General features: G+C 44.0%; 2 protein-coding genes across 4 annotated transcripts; one reads left to right on the top strand and one right to left on the bottom strand.

The window, feature by feature from the left end:
* Nucleotides 1-823: 823 nt before the first annotated feature.
* On the bottom strand, nucleotides 824-7210 carry si:dkey-225f5.4 (uncharacterized). Of its 2 annotated transcripts, XM_055223427.1 has the most exons (9): nucleotides 7139-7210; nucleotides 5997-6084; nucleotides 3819-3942; nucleotides 3548-3705; nucleotides 2162-2304; nucleotides 1651-1903; nucleotides 1375-1508; nucleotides 999-1161; nucleotides 824-918 (listed from the first exon to the last, which is right to left on the bottom strand). In XM_055223427.1, the coding sequence occupies exons 1-9, from the start codon at nucleotides 7159-7161 to the stop codon at nucleotides 853-855; spliced, it is 1152 nt and encodes a 383-aa protein (XP_055079402.1). In that variant the 5' UTR covers nucleotides 7162-7210; the 3' UTR covers nucleotides 824-852. The 2 variants fall into 2 exon arrangements, with proteins under 2 accessions (XP_055079402.1, XP_055079403.1); XM_055223428.1 differs by lacking the exons at nucleotides 824-918; nucleotides 1375-1508 and having other exon boundaries at nucleotides 1005-1161.
* Nucleotides 7211-7522: 312 nt separating this feature from the next.
* On the top strand, nucleotides 7523-17774 carry LOC117374388 (WAS/WASL-interacting protein family member 2-like). Of its 2 annotated transcripts, none has more exons than XM_055223424.1 (8): nucleotides 7523-7670; nucleotides 9032-9111; nucleotides 10131-10323; nucleotides 13533-13658; nucleotides 14441-14917; nucleotides 15569-15778; nucleotides 16163-16264; nucleotides 16584-17774. In XM_055223424.1, exons 2-8 carry the CDS (start codon nucleotides 9055-9057, stop codon nucleotides 16622-16624), a joined length of 1206 nt encoding a protein of 401 aa, XP_055079399.1. In that variant the 5' UTR covers nucleotides 7523-7670; nucleotides 9032-9054; the 3' UTR covers nucleotides 16625-17774. The 2 variants fall into 2 exon arrangements, with proteins under 2 accessions (XP_055079399.1, XP_033826376.1); XM_033970485.2 differs by having other exon boundaries at nucleotides 10131-10425; nucleotides 16584-17773.
* The last annotated feature ends 984 nt before the right edge of the window (nucleotides 17775-18758 follow it).

Below are 18758 nucleotides of genomic sequence, written 5' to 3'. Positions count from 1 at the left end.
GAACCATTTATCCCTGTGTTTTCTAACCAAATGTGAGGGTTTAACTGTGGTGTGTTCCATCCAGTATTTACCTTGAAGTTCCTTGTTTATCTTAACTCTGCCATAAATGACATTTTCATTTTAGGTTCTATTTTTAGCCTGACTTTAGACAAACTCACTGATGCAACATTTACCTCCATATATGTAGAGCCAATGGGCCTGGATTATGTGAAAAAGTGAGTCTTTGGACCTAAGGACTTTTAACATTGAAATGACTGCACTGTGTAAAGATATTAGGTGAATTACAAGATGGGAGGGGTCTAAATTTAATGTAGGGGCTGTTTTTGGATTAATATCAATGGGGCTGAGTGAACCCTGCTCACACTTACATCTTACAGAACCTCATTTAAGTGAATGCTTCAAAAATCGGTTCATTCGATATCCTGGTTGGACACATGTACAGGAGTATGTACAAGTCCAGAAAGTCTCAAGGTTTGAACTTTTAATTCATACAAAGTTCTTAAAGTGAATCGAGGGATGAGCGGGCCCATAACAGATTTGATCTTAGTTTAAATAAATGTGTGTTCACTCGTCGCATCGTTGATATAGTTTAAATAAATGCTCAAATCTGAAGTGGTCCTTCACATGAACGCATTATATAATGGTTTTAAATGATTTTTGCATTGATCACTTGATTGCAACAATATTATAATATAACCATCATAAAACAGCGCCACCTACATGCAGCTGCTGACACATCTCTGACTCCACTTGCAGGCAAAAATGTAAAAGGCAACATTTTATTCATAATCAAAAAACAGAGTGGGAGTAGTCCTGGTTCAGTCTTGGTGTAGTCCCGGTTTAGCCTCAGGTTCAGACTTGGGGGGAGGAGCTGAGCAGCAGCAGCCATTGTGTGAGGGACAGTTTCTTTTCTTGATTCTGGAAAAAAAACAAAAACAAAAAAAACAGGGTCAACTCTTAAATGAAACATGACTCAACTGTCCCCTCCCCCTCCTCACCTGTATCCCTGTGATGTCATGGCGTGCTCCATCTCTCTGCACAGACTGCAGCCTCACACCCCCCTTCCTCGGGTACCCCTCCTCCACCTGCAGCTCACAGACCACCGTGGCGCTCTTCAAGAACACGAGGCAGCGCTGAGTCGGACGCCAGTCGATCGCAAAACTGCAACAGCAACACAGCATGAAAAAAAGGGAGAGGGCATCTGACACAAAGGGATACAGGAGGATGGGAGGGCATCTGACACACAGGGACACAGCAGGGTGGGAGGGAATCTGACACACAGGGACACAGCAGGGTGGGAGGGCATCTGACACACAGGGACACAGCAGAGTGGGAGGGCATCTGACACACAGGGAGGGCATCTGGCTCTTTCACCTGTGGCGTAGAGCCTGAATTTCAGTCAGCAGCTCGGCCTGGCCTTGGAACCTCTGCAGCAGCTCCAACAAAACCGACCTGAGACCAGACCTGGACCCAGAGGAGCAGTCACCCAGACCCCAGACTTCACTCACCTAAAGACAGAAACCAGGACTGAACCAGGTCTAAACCAGGACTAAACTAGGAATGAACCAGGAACCAGTTCTGAATCAGGAGTAAAACAGGTCTGAACTGAAGGTACTGGCTCAACACATATTAGGAAGAGGTGTGAGTTACCTGCAGAGTGAAGGTGTCGTCTGGACCCCACTTCACTGTGATCCTCAGAGGGTCCGAGTCCAGATCAGGACCAGGTTCTGAGCCAAGATCTGAGCCAGGATCTAAACCAGGATTCGAGGCAGGATCTGAGCCAGGACCAGGACTCGAGCAAGGATCTAAACCAGGACTGATCTCCAGACTGAGCTCAGATGGACTCAGGGACACCAGCTTCATCTTCATCATGTCCTGCACCAGAGACACCTCCACCTGCAGACTGAAGAAACCAGGTCTCAGGTAAGATCCAAATCACCTGCCCACTGGAGACACCAGGTCTCAGGTAAGACTCAAATCACCTGCCCACTGGAGACACCAGGTCTCAGGTAATTCAAGTCTCTCAGGCCAAAACATGCACCTTTAGGTAGAACCCTCCAGCTCAGGTAGTCCTGATTCAGCCTAGCAACAAGATCATGGACATGGCTAACCCGGGGGCGCGGGTTGCTCCCGCTCCTGAAGGATGGATCAAATCACTTACTCGTCTCTGATTCGCTCCCAGTCGACCATGTGACCTGCGGTGACCTCGGCCTCCGCAAGGAGCTGCTGCAGCTGAACATCGCTCTGCCGCAAAGCATCATGGGCCGTGAGCAGAGAGGCCTGCAGCGCCTCCCGGTGTGTGCCCTGAACAGAAGACAAAAATACACATATATTTAAAATGTTATATCCAGACAATGTTAAATATGCTCAGCCTCTTGTTGAAGTCAGACCCTTTTTTTTTTTTTTTATTGTTTGTTTTATATTTTATCAGTTCTGGACAGGACTTTTGGACAGGGCCTTTGGAGAGAGTGTTGGGACAGAGCATGTATGAGCAAGGCAGTATACAAACATAGCTCAGTTACACCAGAAATGGGACAGCGCGTTGGGACAGCGCGTTGGGACAGAGCGTTGGGACAGAGCGTTGGGACAGAGCGTTGGGACAGAGCGTTGGGACAGCGCGTTGGGCAGGCCCTTTGGAGAGAGTGTTGGGACAGAGCATGTATGAGCAAGGCAGTATACAAACATAGCTCAGTTACACCAGAAATGGGACAGCGCGTTGGGACAGCGCGTTGGGACAGCGCGTTGGGACAGCGCGTTGGGACAGCGCGTTGGGACAGAGCGTTGGGACAGAGCGTTGGGACAGCGCGTTGGGCAGGCCCTTTGGAGAGAGTGTTGGGACAGAGCATGTATGAGCAAGGCAGTATACAAACATAGCTCAGTTACACCAGAAATGGGACAGCGCGTTGGGACAGCGCGTTGGGACAGCGCGTTGGGACAGCGCGTTGGGACAGCGCGTTGGGACAGAGCGTTGGGACAGAGCGTTGGGACAGCGCGTTGGGACAGCGCGTTGGGCAGGCCCTTTGGAGAGAGTGTTGGGACAGAGCATGTATGAGCAAGGCAGCCTACAAACAAAGACGCAGCTATACCAGTTCTGTCAGAAGGAATATGGGAACATCAGGAAAAAGGAACACGAGAAACTAGAGAAATGGCAGGGGCTCAAAGAAGAGTTGGACAAGGCCTGGAACATGAAGGCATCAGTGGTGCCCGTGGTTGAAGCACTTGGGACAGTGACCCTGAAATTGGAGAAATCCCAGCAGATCCCAAGAAAAACATGAGACATCTCAGTCTAGAAAAGCTCAGTACTAGGAACAGCAAAGATACTACACAGAACCCTCAAGCTCCCAGGCCTCTGGTAGACGACCCGAGCATAGAAAAAAGGATGAGACCACCCACGGAGGGTGAGGATGAAGATGTGCAGTCAAAGTACCTGTTTGTACTACTCTCTGTAGTAAAAGTACCAATTGTAGTACTCTCTGTAGTAAAAGTACCTGTTGTATTACTCTCTGTAGTAAAAGTACCTGTTGTAGTACTCTCTGTAGGGTAGTACCTGTTTGTGGAGCGTGTGCAGCAGTTCACCAATCCTCTCTCGTCTCTCGTTGATCTGTTGGATTTTTTGGAGCTGAGTCTTGAGCAGGTTTTCAGTTTCCTCTAAAGATGTTTTGTACTGAATCTTCAGGGCCTTCCAGCGGCCCCGGGCCCCGCCATCTGAAACGAAACACACATTTAAAATTGAGATATGAAGCTGTGATGGGGGTGGGATATGTGCTGTGATTGGGTGGTACCTGAGGGGGGCAGGGCATGCTGTGATTTGTGGTTACCTGGTGGGGTAGGGCAGGGCATGGTCAGCAGCTGCTGGACAGATTTCAGCTCCTCCATCAGAGACACCATGGAGTCAAGGACGAAGAGCTGTCTCCATAGAACCTTATGGACTCTGCGACTGTCCTAAACCGAAGAGAGAGGTATATAAAAAAAAAAAAAAACAGAAGAAGGATTATCAAACTTTACCTCAAACAAATGTGGAAAAAGTTTTTTTTGTTAAATCAGCCCTATTGTGCTTGTGTCTCTCTATAGTTATAATCTCTGATACCCGTGGATCATTATGTTATAATTTACACATTTTAAATCACAATATTCGTCTCAGATGACTCAATAAAAGAAACAAGTCTCCTGACTTCCCCATTAGAAAACTGCGGTGCTCCCACTGCACAGATACACTGCCTGGCCAAAAAAAAAAAAAAATCGCCACCTGGATTTAACTAAGCAAATAGGTTGGGGTTGCTGCAGTTGGTTGAATGACCAGGTTATTCCATCAATGGATTTTTTCTTCCCTGATGGCACGGGCATATTGTTTTATATTGTTGTAGGAGTGAAGATGTTTTGTTGCTTATCCATAGCCGCTTCTTCACTTCGGGCTTGGATGAGCAGCGAAACGGCTTCACTCCTACGACAATTTGTCCAGATGACAGATTTTGTCTTCGGCTTTTGCTATGAACCAGACTTGGACGACTGAGGGATTACACAGACATGTGCTATGTGCTGGAGAAGGCTTTGTGCAGCGGTCAGACTCTACCATTACCAATGCAAGATTTTAGTGAAAAATGAATGCAACACTGGATGGAAATAAATCTTGTGACATTGCAGAAACGAAATCGAAACAATGACACAGCGAATGCGTGCCATGATCAAAGCTAAAGGCGGAACAACCAAACATTAGAGTGTGACCTTTTTTTTTGGTGATGACTTTTTTTTTTGGCCAGGCAGTGTGTATCAATTTAAATTTGCTCTTTTTAGCATATGGGATATCTGCCTTAAATCTTACAGAGGCCATCTTACAGAGGCCAATATTTAATTTGGGCTGATCAGATGCCTGAAGAATCCACAGGGTAGCTTTAAATCAGCCCAGTGCCTGCGTCATCACAACAAAATGCCACATGCTGTTGATGCCCCCTGTGGATAGCTGCACATAACACTAGTGTGCAGCCCATTTTTAAAATCATACCAAAATTATTATGCGACACTGCCGAATGCCACGAGTATCACTGATTAAGAAAATAAACAAGGAAGTGTGTACGTCACAGTGGGCGTGTACCGGTGGAGGTGAAAATGGGGGTAGAAATTACTCAAACATGAATCACTGACAAATTCAGAGGCTCAATGAGAAGAAACGACTAGAACATGGTTAAAAATCATAATTTTGCAGAATAGGTCTGATTACGAAAAACAAAACATTTAACATGACAGCAGAGCGAAGTAAAAATCTGCCATAGATGTTATTTATTCTACTCGTGTTCTACTCTAGTTTAAATCTTCACACAATACTGAGCCCCAAAAAGGATTGTTCCAGCTTTATATATTGAATAATAAATCGATATGGAGATTATAGTGACAGGTCTAAATATATATAACTGAGAAGAGAGAGGGGGTTATCAAACTTTACCTCACCAAAATGTGAAGTTATTTTGACAGTTAAAAGGTCCTGTATTACACAAACTGACTCTTGTGAGCTTTAAGCCATGTTATAATGCTGTTACCTCCTCAATAACATACCTGGAGTTGTGTTTTGTTTCATTCAAACATATTTGAGCAACCCTTTAGTATTAGACTGTCTAAATCTCCAAAGCTCAAAATGCTCTGATCCATGTTGTGATGTCATCAAGTGATAGTTTAAGTGAGCAGCTCCTTTAACCATTAGTTCAGTAGAGACTGGTAATTCCAGGACTGAAATTGATTCAAATGATTTTAGTGAAGGTGTGTGGAGTTTAAAAAGACAATGGAGCACTTCCTGTATTACCACATGATGACATCACAAGGTGGAACAAAATGTTTTCAGTTTGAGAGAATAGGCCTAAATATGCACGATTTGTGTTAAACATGTGTGACCGAAACAAAACACAACTGCAGGTATGTTTGTGATGAGGAGAACATTACAACAGAGATCTGAAAACAAACTAATATGAACCCTTTAAAAAATTAAATGTAAAAGTTTAGGACCCAACCCTGAGAAAGAGCACCATCCTGGAGGCAACGGCCGACTCTGAGTCCCCATAGGCATCCAACAGCTGCGGATCACAGCTCTGCACCAGCCTGGACACAAACACACATTTATACATCTACAAAACATCACTACAGAGTTCAGAGATCACACTACAGAGGTCAGAGGCCACGCTACAGCTCTGCAGCAGCCTGGATGCTGATTTATACATCTATAAAACTACAAAAGATGAGAGTACAGGTATCTATAGATGGACAGATACACATATGTAATTACATTTTTTTTCTGACAAACACTGTGATTAGATTTGCAATTTCTGATTTAATAAAAGGATTTAGTTCAAAGTTAACATTTTAAACACGTCCAGAAGAACTGACAAAAAGACTGAAATCTGAGCAAACAAGAATTACATTTCACAACATGTTTGCACAGATCTAAAAGGCAGGGTTAGCTGCTTTTATGCAGAACAAAACCCCATAAAGATACAGGGAGGGAATCTGACACCCAGGGGCATTTCAGAATGTGTTTGGTCAGATAAAAACTACAGGGTTAGCAGCTTTTACACAGAATAAGACACGTGAGTTTGTTGTTTGTGGAGGAAATTATAGTACTTCAAAAACTGCAGCCTTTGTTATTTGCTGATTGCATCTGTTCAAATTGTAATTTTGATTCAGTTGAGATTAATCTTGCAGCACTAGAGCCTGCACAGAGGTCAGACACTACAGCAGCAATCTTTTAAAGAAATACCCAGAAAACTGTATTCACTGTCCCTCCTCTGCACCATACACCCATTATTCCTCCTCTATACCATATATTCACTGTTCCTCCTCTGTATCGTCCCTCCTCTGCATTGTCCCTCCTCTGTACCGTATACTCACTGTCGTCACCATCTCGGCCTGGACTTTTTTGCTAAACAGCAGTCAAACATTTTGACAATTATAAACGCGTTTTATCAGATGACGGTTTCGATCAGTTATGACTACAACCCTACTGTTTTACGCTGAAAATACACTTAATTCTCAAGTCTGAATAAGGTAACTGGCAATAGACGCTGACTAACGTCTTAAAATCGTATCTAAGTGAATTTAATCTCTATAAAACTTGATAAACATGAGATTTTAACAAAATAAAAACAAAAACACTTACGCTCGGGCTTGAGTGACGGCCATTTTAGTTTTCAAACCGCCGCCTTTCAGGGAGCGCTCTCATTGGTCTGATCCCGGTGACGCAGGCGCCACAGCAGCCAATCAGAGAAGACATTAAAACACGCAAAATATATACCTTTATTTTATACATTTTTTTTCATTAATATTACAACAGCATATGATTAAAAACAAACAAAATGTTATTTATCAATTATCTATAAAATTGCGTTCTTGAAAATAGGAAACAATATTGTAAGTATAACTAACTTAAATTAAGCGGCTTTAAACTTATTTATTAAACCTTTAGGCATGTATTTGTTACATTTTCAAATACAACATTAAAATAATATAGAAATTAGTGAATCACGTGATCGGGTGAGAAATCAGTGCTGAGCGGCGGTTAACGGGACCGTCCAATCCGCTGGAAATATCCGAAAGAAATTATTAAAAGAAAACATTAAAAAGAGGCGTGACGGCGCTGAGTACCGACTGTAAACATGAGTTAACGACCGCGGGCCCGGTGAAGCTCGTCGGTGAGTGTGCACGGGTCTTTTCTTTATAAAAACGGACCTGGACTGTGAGCTCAAAGCGGTGCTAAGCTAAAGATGCTAACAACAAGCGTCAGTGCCATTATCCCAGCGCTGCACCTGCCACAGACACCTGCCACAGCGCAAAAGTCTGTCCTTTTGGGCCGAGCATGAACCAAACCCGTGTACTGTTGTCTCTGTGTGTCCCTGTGTTTGCAGTCGACCCGTAATCCTGCAGAAAAGTCCAAAATGTGGCTTAAAATACCCGCTGGGGTATTATAGCAGCACCGTTATGTTGGGATAATAGCCCTGGCTCGTGCCTTTTCCTTTTATAATCCTTTGTTTCAATTATACAGCGTCTTTTCGTGAGAACATTTTGAGCTCCATAGTAAATCTAGAATGTTATAATAATACATTAAAGGTTATTGTGATGTAGAAAGTGAATGATGATGTAACGACGTCATAATAGGCCCGAGACATCCGCTGCGGACTGTGAAACCTTGTTTGGCTTTACATTTTGTAACAGAAGCAAATATCACTCATCCAGTGGCTTTAGCTCTTTTATCTCAGTGGATAAATGTAATGCATAGGTAAATACGTCACAGATGAGACCCACTTATCTGCAGACCGCCCCTAACACGTTTGCTCTTGCATAAACAGCAATGGGGACTAAAACTGGGACTAAACTCACAACTAAACCTGGACTAAAATGACCTCAAACAGGGACCAAACAAGTACAAGTGTGAGAACGCAGACTAAATCTCATTCCAACTTGAGGTGAGTCTTGATTTGAAGGGACAAAGTACAGAGACATTAAGCTCATAAAAAGCTAAAAAAAAAAAATAAAAAAAAAATGCTTTCCCTGATTTCTAAACACATTTGTCACACAACATCACACATGTACTGTACTGTCCTTGCAGAAACGTTTGCAGTTCGACCGTGACAGCGAACTAAAGTCTGATTCAATGATGACACAATTGTAGTTTCCAGCTTTAAGAATGCAGAGTGAAACTGCAAGAGAAAATACAAAGGAACAATCAGTGATCTCTTGTAATAATTTCACCTTACAGTACATGTAGAATTTTGAGTTTGGTAACTAGTAATAAAACAGTTACAACAGATTGCTAATTGCTACACACAATTACAGAGTGCACACAAACACATAACATCACACACATCACACACTCATATCACAATTACAGAGCGTGCACACACATCACACATACACACACAATGTCACACATCATACACAACAACACACACATATCACAATTGCAGAGCACACACACATACATACATCACAATTACAGAGCGTGAACACACATATATCTGTAAAGTCCAGTCCAATCTTCTGCGTTTTGTTACAGGTGTGTGAGCCCACAGCAGCACGATGCCTGTCCCTCCTCCTCCACCAGGGGGCCCCCCACCTCCCCCGGCCCTCAGTCAGGTAAACTCACCTGTCTCTGCATCTGTCTCTGCTCTCATCACAATCACAGGAGTCTCCACAGCTCATGAGTTTACTGAAAAAATAAGTATAACTCCAATAATAATAAAATATCAGCTTCAGGTTTATTTAGCTCACAAGTTATTTAAATTTGTTTACTGCATATAAAGTAAAGGGGGGCAGATTATCAAAATATAGATTCAGTAAGGTCGTCAAAAGTATGGAAAATCAGGTTGCAGGTATACTAAAAAAAAGTCCCATTGAAAGAACAGAAATGAACCTTTCTTGAATAGCTTTAGAATGCTTTTGAGCTGTTATAAGACACATAGACTAGTACACGCCAATGGACCAAAATGGACCTACCTGGACCACTGAGGGATTACACAAATATAAGGCCACATGGGAATATAGTGGTCCCTTGCTATATCGCAGTTCATCTTTGGCGGTTTAACTGTTTTTTTAGTGCAAATTTACATGCTTTTTTACAGCGTATGAATGTGCATTGTGTTCTGCGTCCTGATTGGCTAAGGGACTGTAGACCATTGTCAATCAGTCTCCTCCGTGCCATATCTCCTGCACAGTACAGAATGCGTTCAGACAAATTTACATAAATGTTTGACCGACACTACAGCGGAGTGGCGCCAGAGTCAGAAGAACTGTGAAATACGCATGAGTCATTATTAATTAATTAAACAAGAGACAAATGTGAGAAAATGTTAATGCCTGTCTGAGAAAAGTTTGTTAAGTGTGTGGTGAGGGGTTTTACAGCTTTAAAACATATATAATAATTGTAAAAACTAAAGCAGACTACTTTGCGGATTTCGGCTATTGCGGGTTATTTTTAGAATGTATCGTCATGGAATGTCACGATAAATGAAAGAGTGTTTTTATTATCATTGTGGTATCGGTATCGAGTATCGAGTGTATTCCTTAGTATCATCACAACACTGTTCTAGATTGTGATGACAGATGAACAGTATTGCACATGACTGTCGTGTAATCTGTAATCTCTTTTGGCTCAGTCCTCCAGATGCCCTCCCACAGTCGGCGCTGACCGTGGAGCGCTTCTGTCCGACATCTGCAGAGGCACCAGACTGCGAAAGGTCACCGAGGTCAACGACAGGAGCGCGCCACAACTCCACCAGTCCCGCCCCCCCACGCTGCAGACTCCATCCCCGGCACAGACTCCGCCCCTCGCACACAGCCCGCTGGACAGTAAGCCCCCGCCCTCCGAGCACCCGTACTTCCGTTTGTACCAGTATCTCCAGCAGGGGGCGCAGCGGACCTCCTCCACTAACAGCCCCGTCTCCACAGACAGTAAGATCTCACATAGAAGCTCTGACACTCTGCTCTGGACCTGCAGCCTCAGATTAGAGCCTTTTAGATGTTGAGCCTTGGATGTTTATGGTGGGATGTTCAGCAGTTACCATAGTGACACAATGCACACATTAGCAAACAACCTGATAAGTTTTTAGATAGACTGAAAACTCAAGAAAAAATACAAACTGGATTTAAAGAGCCATTTTGAGGAGCCTGTGATCAATGTGAGTGTTCATGGTCCTGTTTAGAAGTCTGATTTCACACAAAAGGGTGAAAGTGACTAACTGGCTAATGCTAGCTAGCTTGTGACTGTAATGCTATTTGAGAGGGTTGTTTAACAGCACAAATCAGCTCACCTATTGTAGTTGAGATAAGTCAGTTCTTTATGGTCAGATTGTGTTAAAACAAAGCTCAGATTAAAGTCTAACAGAGCTTCAGACAGAGCAGTGGCCCTTTTTGTCCTCACACCCCCTGGGAATGTTGATGACATGGAAAGCTGCAAAGTATCAATATGACCTGGTAGTAGAGTGGTTAGCTTTGTCTCCTCAGAGCCAGAAGGTCTGTGGTTCAGTTCGTAAATAGTGGAGTTTGCACGTTCTTGGGTTTGGTGGTGTCCTCTGGCTTCTCACATCAGGGGCACGGGATCCTGGCTTAGATCTGGAGAAGGCTCACGCAAAGTGCTCCTAACTAAGGACGGACTAATGCCATACCGGTACTGAAAAAAATCTGCTGGATCAAACATCGGCTTCCAAATATCGGTTCAGTCGATATCCTGGTTGGACAGATAAACTGATATAATGAGTCGCCCAGAAAGTCTCAGAGTGTTTGAACTTTTATTTATACAAAGTTGTTCTGTCCTTGAAACCTATGATTTGGCAGTTACTAAAAATAGAGAATTGGACTGTGTCAGAACTGAAAGAGCTGGATCAGGGCAGGACCAGGACCTGGCTCTGACCCAGTCCACTGCTCCTGACAGGGTTAACCCAGAGACACTGAAGGATGGGGCAAATGCAGGTTTAACCCAGAGAGAGTTTTGTTGTTTTGAAGGCCGCAGGTCCAGAGTGGAGTCGTGTGGAGAGAGGAACAGAGACAGACTCAGAGGAAGCACACTCCTACATATCACTCTTCTTTTTTTTTTTTTTTTTTGACAATGTAATGAATATTTTTTTAACTAAATTACATAAAAAGTGATCATCGTTAGAGGTTAGACTTTTAAAATCCAAGAGCATAAACAAACTCACCGTCTAAGAACACGTCTGCACATGTCCTTCAAACATCACTAAAGGGCCATATTTACACTATTCTCTGATCTGTGCTATAATGTTTCCTCATCTCAAACAGACCCGGAGTTGTGTTTTGTTTCATTCACATATGTTTAACACAAACCCTGCATATTTAGGCTCACAACGCTCCACCTTTTGATGTCATGTGGTAACACAAGAAGTGCTCTACTGTGTTTTTTAAGCTCCATACACCTTCACTAGAATCATTTGGATAATTTCAGCCCTGGAATTGCCAAACTCTACTGAACTAGAATTAAAAGGTAGATCATGAAAACTACCACTTCATGATGTCACAAGGTGGAACAGAGCATTTTGAGCTTTGGAGAGGTAAACAGACTAATAATAAAGGATTACTCAAACATGTGTGAAAGAAACAAAACACAACTCCAGGTTTGTTTTTTGAGGAACAGCATTATAACACGGATGGAAAGACAACATTTTTCAAGTATTTGACTAAACTAGACTCACATCAGACGGTGTTGTACCTGTTTGTGCGTCCCTGTGAATGTGGTGTTCTTGTTCATGTCTCTGTCTCCTCCTCTCTCTCTAATGACATGTTTATGCAGCACACCTGTTACGCCTGCTGCATTTGACTCACATTAGACTGTGGTGTGGTACCTGTTTGTGCGTCCCTGTGAATGTGGTGCATGTTTATGTGATGGTTTTGACGGTGTCTCTGTTTCTGTTGCTGCCGCCGGAGCCCAAACCTCACGTAAATCTACAAATATTTCTTTATTTTTATATTTCCTCTCGTCATGACCATAGACTGTATATATAAATGGGCATAGCTAACCCACTAGCCGCCGCGTTCTGATCAAGAATTGAGCATGGGCGCGATTCTTGCTCCAGTTCGATTTCTCTGTAAAAAACTGTGGCCCCTTTCTCTGTAACTGCTGCTGTTAACTTTGTCATTTTGGTCTTAAAATGTTTGTATTAACCTGCTCTACATGATCCTGGCATTTGTATTTCACTATTTTGAATCAGGATAGGAACATTAAGACAAATTAGGCGCCTTCTTTCCCCGCTAGCGTCAGCAACAAGTTTGATTGACATTGTTGCTAAGCGCCTGCTCCCTGACAACCCAGTGGTGTAGCAATAAAAACCTCGCACCTGATTGGCTCTTTGCTTGCTATGAAACACACACTCGGATTTGCAGATGTGGAACTCGGCTCTGAATTGTCCCCTATAACTGCTAACCTCGATGAGCTTCATTTGGAGCTGAGCGCTGCGGGTGACTTCTCTTTATACAGTCTATGGTTTTGTGATCCACCTCATTCCACTCGTTCCAGTTTAAAGCATCTTTCCACATTAACACATGAAGAGGAAGTCCAGCTGAAAAAAACAAAACTAATTTGTCCAGACTTGTTCAGAGAGCTCATTTAACACGTGAAAGTAAAGAGGCGGGACTTCCTCTGTAGAAGTGAACTCCCTAAGTATTCGGCATCACAGTCAGGTAAAGGTTAAAGAAGGGTCTCCACATCACATCAGGTTTGTGAAGTTGTAGTTTATTATTTTGTATCATGTTTTTGTAATTGTCGTGTGTGAGCATGGGAGACGTAGGCTGGTGGGCGAACCCTTATACAGGCTTGTACTGCTAACCGTAAGGAGGGTTCATGTAGATTATTAAAACACTCAGACATGTTTTTGATGAGGGAACAACGTTACAACATGGCAGAGAGCTAAAAAAGGCACTGATACCCCGTCTTTAAGGTTGGCCATAAACACAAAATGCCGAACATTTAGGGAGTCCTGTAGAAATGAGTGATGTCACTCCCGAGGAGGTGGGCTCTTCTAACTCTTGTCCAATCATTCTGTCCCCAGAGCCGAAAGTGGGTGAAGCTACAGTAGGAGCGGCCAATGGCAGTGGAGCCACCAGTCCCTCGGGTTCAGCTCCACCAATCGGAGGCCTGTTTCCAGGTGGAGTCCCCAAACTTCGAGCGTCTGCAGGTGCACTTTGTTTATTAAACCTCAGCTAAAGTCATTTCTGAGCTTAGGGCCACACAGGAGGGGGTTGTTCTGGCCATAGACTCGACATTAGAGAGAGCTGTGGTTTAGACCAGTGGTTCTCAACCTGGGGACCGCAAATGATTTCAGCGGCACTCAGATGACATTGGGAAAATAGAAAATGTAAAAAAGGATTGCCATCCATCTTCTGCCACTTTATCTAGGGTCAGATCACAGAGGCAGCAGTCTGAGTAAGGACTTTCATACTTCCTGCACCCCAGACACCTCCTGCAGCTCCCCCAGAGGGACTCCAAGGTGTCCCCAGGTCAGCTGAGACATAGTCCCTCCAGTGTGTCTTGGGTCTTTCCCAGGGCCTCCTCCTAGTGGGACATATAGGCAACGGGAGCAGATGCCCGAGCCAGCTCAGCTGCTCTTCTCCACGTGGAGGAGCTAGGGCTCCTCCTGTGACTGAGCTCCTCACTCTAAGCTCCTTAAGCGACATAAACAAGGCTTCAAATGATTTGACATTTAACTCATGCTTTAGTCCTGAAAATAAAATCAGACATTATATATAAAGCTTCATTTAGGGATATTTTCTGTGTTTGGGTGTCGCTAATTGTGACGGTTGCTATTACATTATATAACATTATATGTTTTTATATTATTTCACAACACAAATGGGCAGAGGTCTAGCGTTTGGATGTGAACTTGTGGTTTATCATGTTAAAGTTTTATTTTACCATCACTTTGGACGTTATTTAATAAAAACCTATTTTTGGTTCCAGACGGTTCTTCGGGTCGAGCGCCGCGAGCCGCTGCGCCCCGCCCCCCGAGCCAACGCCATGATGACGTCGACAGCCCTGCGCTCTCCTCGGCCCCTCTCCCTCAGTGTCGGCGTGGTAACGCCCCATCTCCTCCGGTCACCGCCTACAACCGAGAGAAGCCCCTCCCCCCGACCCCGCCCTCTGCCTCCAAGCCCCGCCCCCCTACCTCAGGAGGAAACCCCGCCCCCTGCTCCCTGGCCCCACCTCCTCCACAGTACCATGGTAATGGTGCAGAGAGCAGCCCGGACCTGCCGCAGAGACAAAACTCCCTCAACAAACGCCCTGCCCCCTCGCCAACAGGCCACACCCCCACACGAGGCCCTGCCCCTCCACCACCCAGCCCTGCCCACAACAGGCCAACGCCCACCGCCTCCAGCCCCTCCCACCAGGCGACCCGGCCCGCCCCTCCGAGCAGAGAACCGCCCCCCAGAGCCGCAGGTGAGAGAGTGGAGCGTAACAACATAAACATACAAACATGAGAACAGAACATTTAAGTCTCTATATCTGATTTTTACCTTAAAAATGTGAAAAAACAGAACTAGTTCATTTTGAACAGTTTGGAGACGTCCAGTGTTACTCCTTGTTTACCTTAGACGTTCTGAACATCCTAATTACTCACCAAAATTAGTTTATAAGTGCTTTTCACAAGTCAGAGTCCAAACAACAGTGCTAACAACTAGAATTCTGACTTAAATTTCCCGATTGTCGGACAATAAAACGCTTTATAATTAGATGCAGACAGTACACAGTGAACTTATTTTGAGCTCAATATCTGCTTTCTATTCTATTCACATGTGGCCTGTGTCTGTGTAATCCCTCAGTGGTCCACGTAGGTTCCATAGTGGTCCATGGTGTATACTGGTCTATGTGTCTTATACTTTTTCTGATGCAGCTCAAGATCATTCTAAAGATACTCAGGAAAGGGTAATTTCTATCAATGGGACTTTTTTTTTTGCCAAAAATGTGGATCTAGTTTTGATTTTAGTTTTAGTCTCGATTAGTATCTGACTTTTGATACTTATAATTAAAATATTTGTACTGTGGCTCAAATACAGACATACATTTACTACTCTAATATCTGTATTTCAGCTCCTCCTGCTCCGGTAATGTCATCGCCCCGCCCCGGCTGCAGAGAGGCTCCGCCCCCTCCGCCCGGCAGGACTCACGGTAGCCCCGCCCCTTCTGACCCCCCCTCTAGAGGAAAGCCCCCTCCTCCCCCACGCACCCCCGCAGCTCCGCCCCCCCCTCCCCCTTCCCACCCGCACCGCAACGGACCCTGCTCCCCCCGAATCCGCATCGGTGAGTCTCAACCAGAACTGAACCAGGACTGAACCAGGGCTGAACCAGGACTGAACCAGGACTGAACCAGGACTGCACCAGGACTGAACCAGGACTGAACCAGGACTGAACCAGGACTGAACCAGGACTGAACCAGAACTGAACCAGAACTGAACCAGGGCTGAACCAGGGCTGAACCAGGACTGAACCAGGACTAAACCAGGATAGAACCAGGACCAAACCGGGACCCAACTAGGACCGAAGCAGGACTGAACCGGGACTGAACCAGGTCTAAACCAGGACTCATTCCTGATCCTGTGTCTGTTCCTTCTGTTTGTTCCTGTGTGTTTTGCCTCAAATTAATTTCATTTTCATTTTTCATTTTTATCTGTTTGTTTTTTTCAGACGATTTTGAGTCTAAATATTCGTTTCATCCTTTGGACGACTTCCCTCCTCCAGAAGAATACAGGCACTTCACCAAGATCTACCCCAGCAAAGCCAACCGAGGTAAACCGGGTATAAACTAGGTCTAACCTGGGACAAAATCTGGACTAAACCTGGACTAAACTTGGACTAAACCTGGACTAAACCTGGACTAAACCAGGGACCAAACCAAGATTAAAGCAGGACTGAACCAGGACAAAACCATTCTCTGAGTGGAGTGTGGACTGTGGCAGAGTGGTTATCCTGTCTCCTCCCTCTCACCAGGAGGTTGTGGGTTTGACTCCTCACTGCTCTGAGTGGAGTGTGACAGAGTGGTTACCTTTCAGTGAGGAGGTTGTGGGTTCATCTCTAATCTCTGATCTGTGCCTTGTTTTTGTTGCAGTGATGAGAGGAGCTCCGCCCCTGCCGCCTGTCGCCAGGTGAAGTGTCTGGTCCGATTTTGCACCTGCACTTTTAGTTTTGTGACACAAACTACTGCGATAATTCAGCTTTGTTTAGTCGATTCTTGAAAAGTGCCAATTTGAGGAGATCCTGAAGCGACTCGGATCTGCTCCTCCCTCTCCTGCATGTGGACAACTCAGACTACCCATAATTCATAGTTTACAGTGTTATTATCATGTGACATAATAACACTCTTTGTCAAACTCTTACTGTGGTTTAAAGGCAACTCTTGAAGAAAGCATCCAGCTCAGACCAGAGCTAAACCAGGAATAAAGCAGGACTAAAGCAGGTCTAAACCAGGACTAAACCGGGACTAAACCAGGACTAAACCGGGTCTAAACCAGGACTAAACCAGGACTAAACAAGGTCTAAACCAGGACTAAACCAGGACTAAACCGGGTCTAAACCAGGACTAAAGCAGGTCTAAACCAGGACTAAACCAGGACTAAACCAGGACAGAACCATGTCTTTCACATTAAGTTATTTAAGTTGTGGACTTTGGTCTGAACTGGGTTCCTGTTCTCAGGAGCAGCTGTTAAACTGTCCTCTGGTTTAGATCTGGACTTGGTCTGGACTTCGATTCTTGGGTCCATTTGTTTGTTTGAATTGTCTTTATTTAAGTTTCTGTTTTGTTGAATTCAGCTGCTACTTTGAATAGCCTGGGTCAAATTGTGTATTTTAAGTTCATGTTTAACACTGTAAGTTGATGTGACTAAACCGGCACTAAAATAGAATTAAATCAGGGACTAAACCAGGATTTGACCAACACAGATAGGGACCAACTAAAACAGGACTAAACCGGGACTAAATCACTTCTAAACCAGGATTAAATCAGGGACTGAACCAGGACTTGACCATGATTATACCAGGACCATTGCAGATTAAAATAGGGACCAACTAAAACAGAACTAAACCAGGTCTTAACCAGGACTAAAACAGGACTAAAATGCGACTAAACCAGACCTAAACCAGGACTTTGCTGCCCTCTGTTCTCCCCCCTCCCTCTCTCTCTTTGCCTTATGAGCGTTTTTGCCGTAAAATTGTTTGGTTTGTACGAGGCGTGTGATTGGCTGTTCAAACATGACGTCGTGTTCTGCATGAAACTAAAACTAAAATAAAAGTTACTCACAGACTCTGCCTCTTGTTTCATTTCAGACACGAGACCAAAGGACTAAATCTTTTATTTAGTAATACTTTGCATCTGATGTCATCAACATTCCCTGGGGGTGTCATGCTAACTGTAGGCACTGCTCTGTCTTAAGCTCTGTTAAACTTAAATCTTCGTTTTAACACAATCTGACCATAAAGAACTGACTTAGCTGGACTACAACAGATGACCTGAAGTATGAAAGCCCACACGAAACGTTCCTAATCAGATGAACAAATAGAACAGCTATAAGCACACACCAGGGAAAATTAGATCTCAGGTTTATCCAGGTTTAATAAAACTAGAAGAATCATCGCCATGTGTTTGCAGTGAGCTGTACTCTAACATGGTAACCTATATCATCCAGTTGCACCTGCGATTTTTTGACTATTTCTACTCAAAAACTCATGCAAACTAAAGGGACCTGGACCTTTTCAGTATACATGTGTACTTTGATAATTTGACTTATAACATATATTTGTGTATTATTCAATGTGCATGTTCAAATGAACCTGGACAAATTTTGAAAAAAAGAAAATGGTTGCAAAAAATCATGTGAAGTAAACAGAATAATGACAGTATAATATAATAATATTATAACAATAATATGTCCATGTCAGGTTTGATCGCACTCTTGATCACTACAGGAAAAGCCGAAGTTCAATCTGTCAACTGGACAAATCGTTGTAGGAGTGAAGACATTTTGCTGCTCATCCAAGCCGCTTCTTCAGTTCTGGTTAGATTACTGGTGGACACTGCCTTATATCTATCTGAAGGGAGGGGCTAAGTACACTGAAACTGTAAACAGCTATTGTCTCCTGTTTCAGCCTTAATGGCCCTATTCAACCTTTAATGGCCCTACTATCATTCTTTTTGTTTCCTTTGTTTGTCTGGAATCATAGATCTGTGAGGGATCTGATTAGGTCTAAGGCCCCCATTCTTGTTTAAGGAAGGATTGTCTTTCCTAAC

Source organism: Periophthalmus magnuspinnatus, chromosome 8 (genome assembly GCF_009829125.3).
Source record: "Periophthalmus magnuspinnatus isolate fPerMag1 chromosome 8, fPerMag1.2.pri, whole genome shotgun sequence".
Classification (NCBI taxonomy): Eukaryota; Metazoa; Chordata; class Actinopteri; order Gobiiformes; family Gobiidae; genus Periophthalmus; species Periophthalmus magnuspinnatus.
This window is presented reverse-complemented; position numbering and strand designations above follow the sequence as displayed.

Excerpts from the sequence above, each read along its gene's own strand:
- LOC117374388 (XM_033970485.2), top strand. The coding sequence starts at position 9,055 with ATGCCTGTCCCTCCTCCTCCACCAGGGGGCCCCCCACCTCCCCCGGCC. Across the intron at positions 10,426-13,532 it reads CAGCCCCGTCTCCACAGACA|AGCCGAAAGTGGGTGAAGCT; the intron begins GTAAGATCTCAC and ends TTCTGTCCCCAG. Across the intron at positions 14,918-15,568 it reads ACCGCCCCCCAGAGCCGCAG|CTCCTCCTGCTCCGGTAATG; the intron begins GTGAGAGAGTGG and ends TCTGTATTTCAG.
- si:dkey-225f5.4 (XM_055223427.1), bottom strand. The coding sequence starts at position 7,161 with ATGGCCGTCACTCAAGCCCGAGC. Across the intron at positions 1,509-1,650 it reads ACGACACCTTCACTCTGCAG|GTGAGTGAAGTCTGGGGTCT; the intron begins GTAACTCACACC and ends TTCTGTCTTTAG. Across the intron at positions 919-998 it reads ATGACATCACAGGGATACAG|AATCAAGAAAAGAAACTGTC; the intron begins GTGAGGAGGGGG and ends TTTTTTTTCCAG.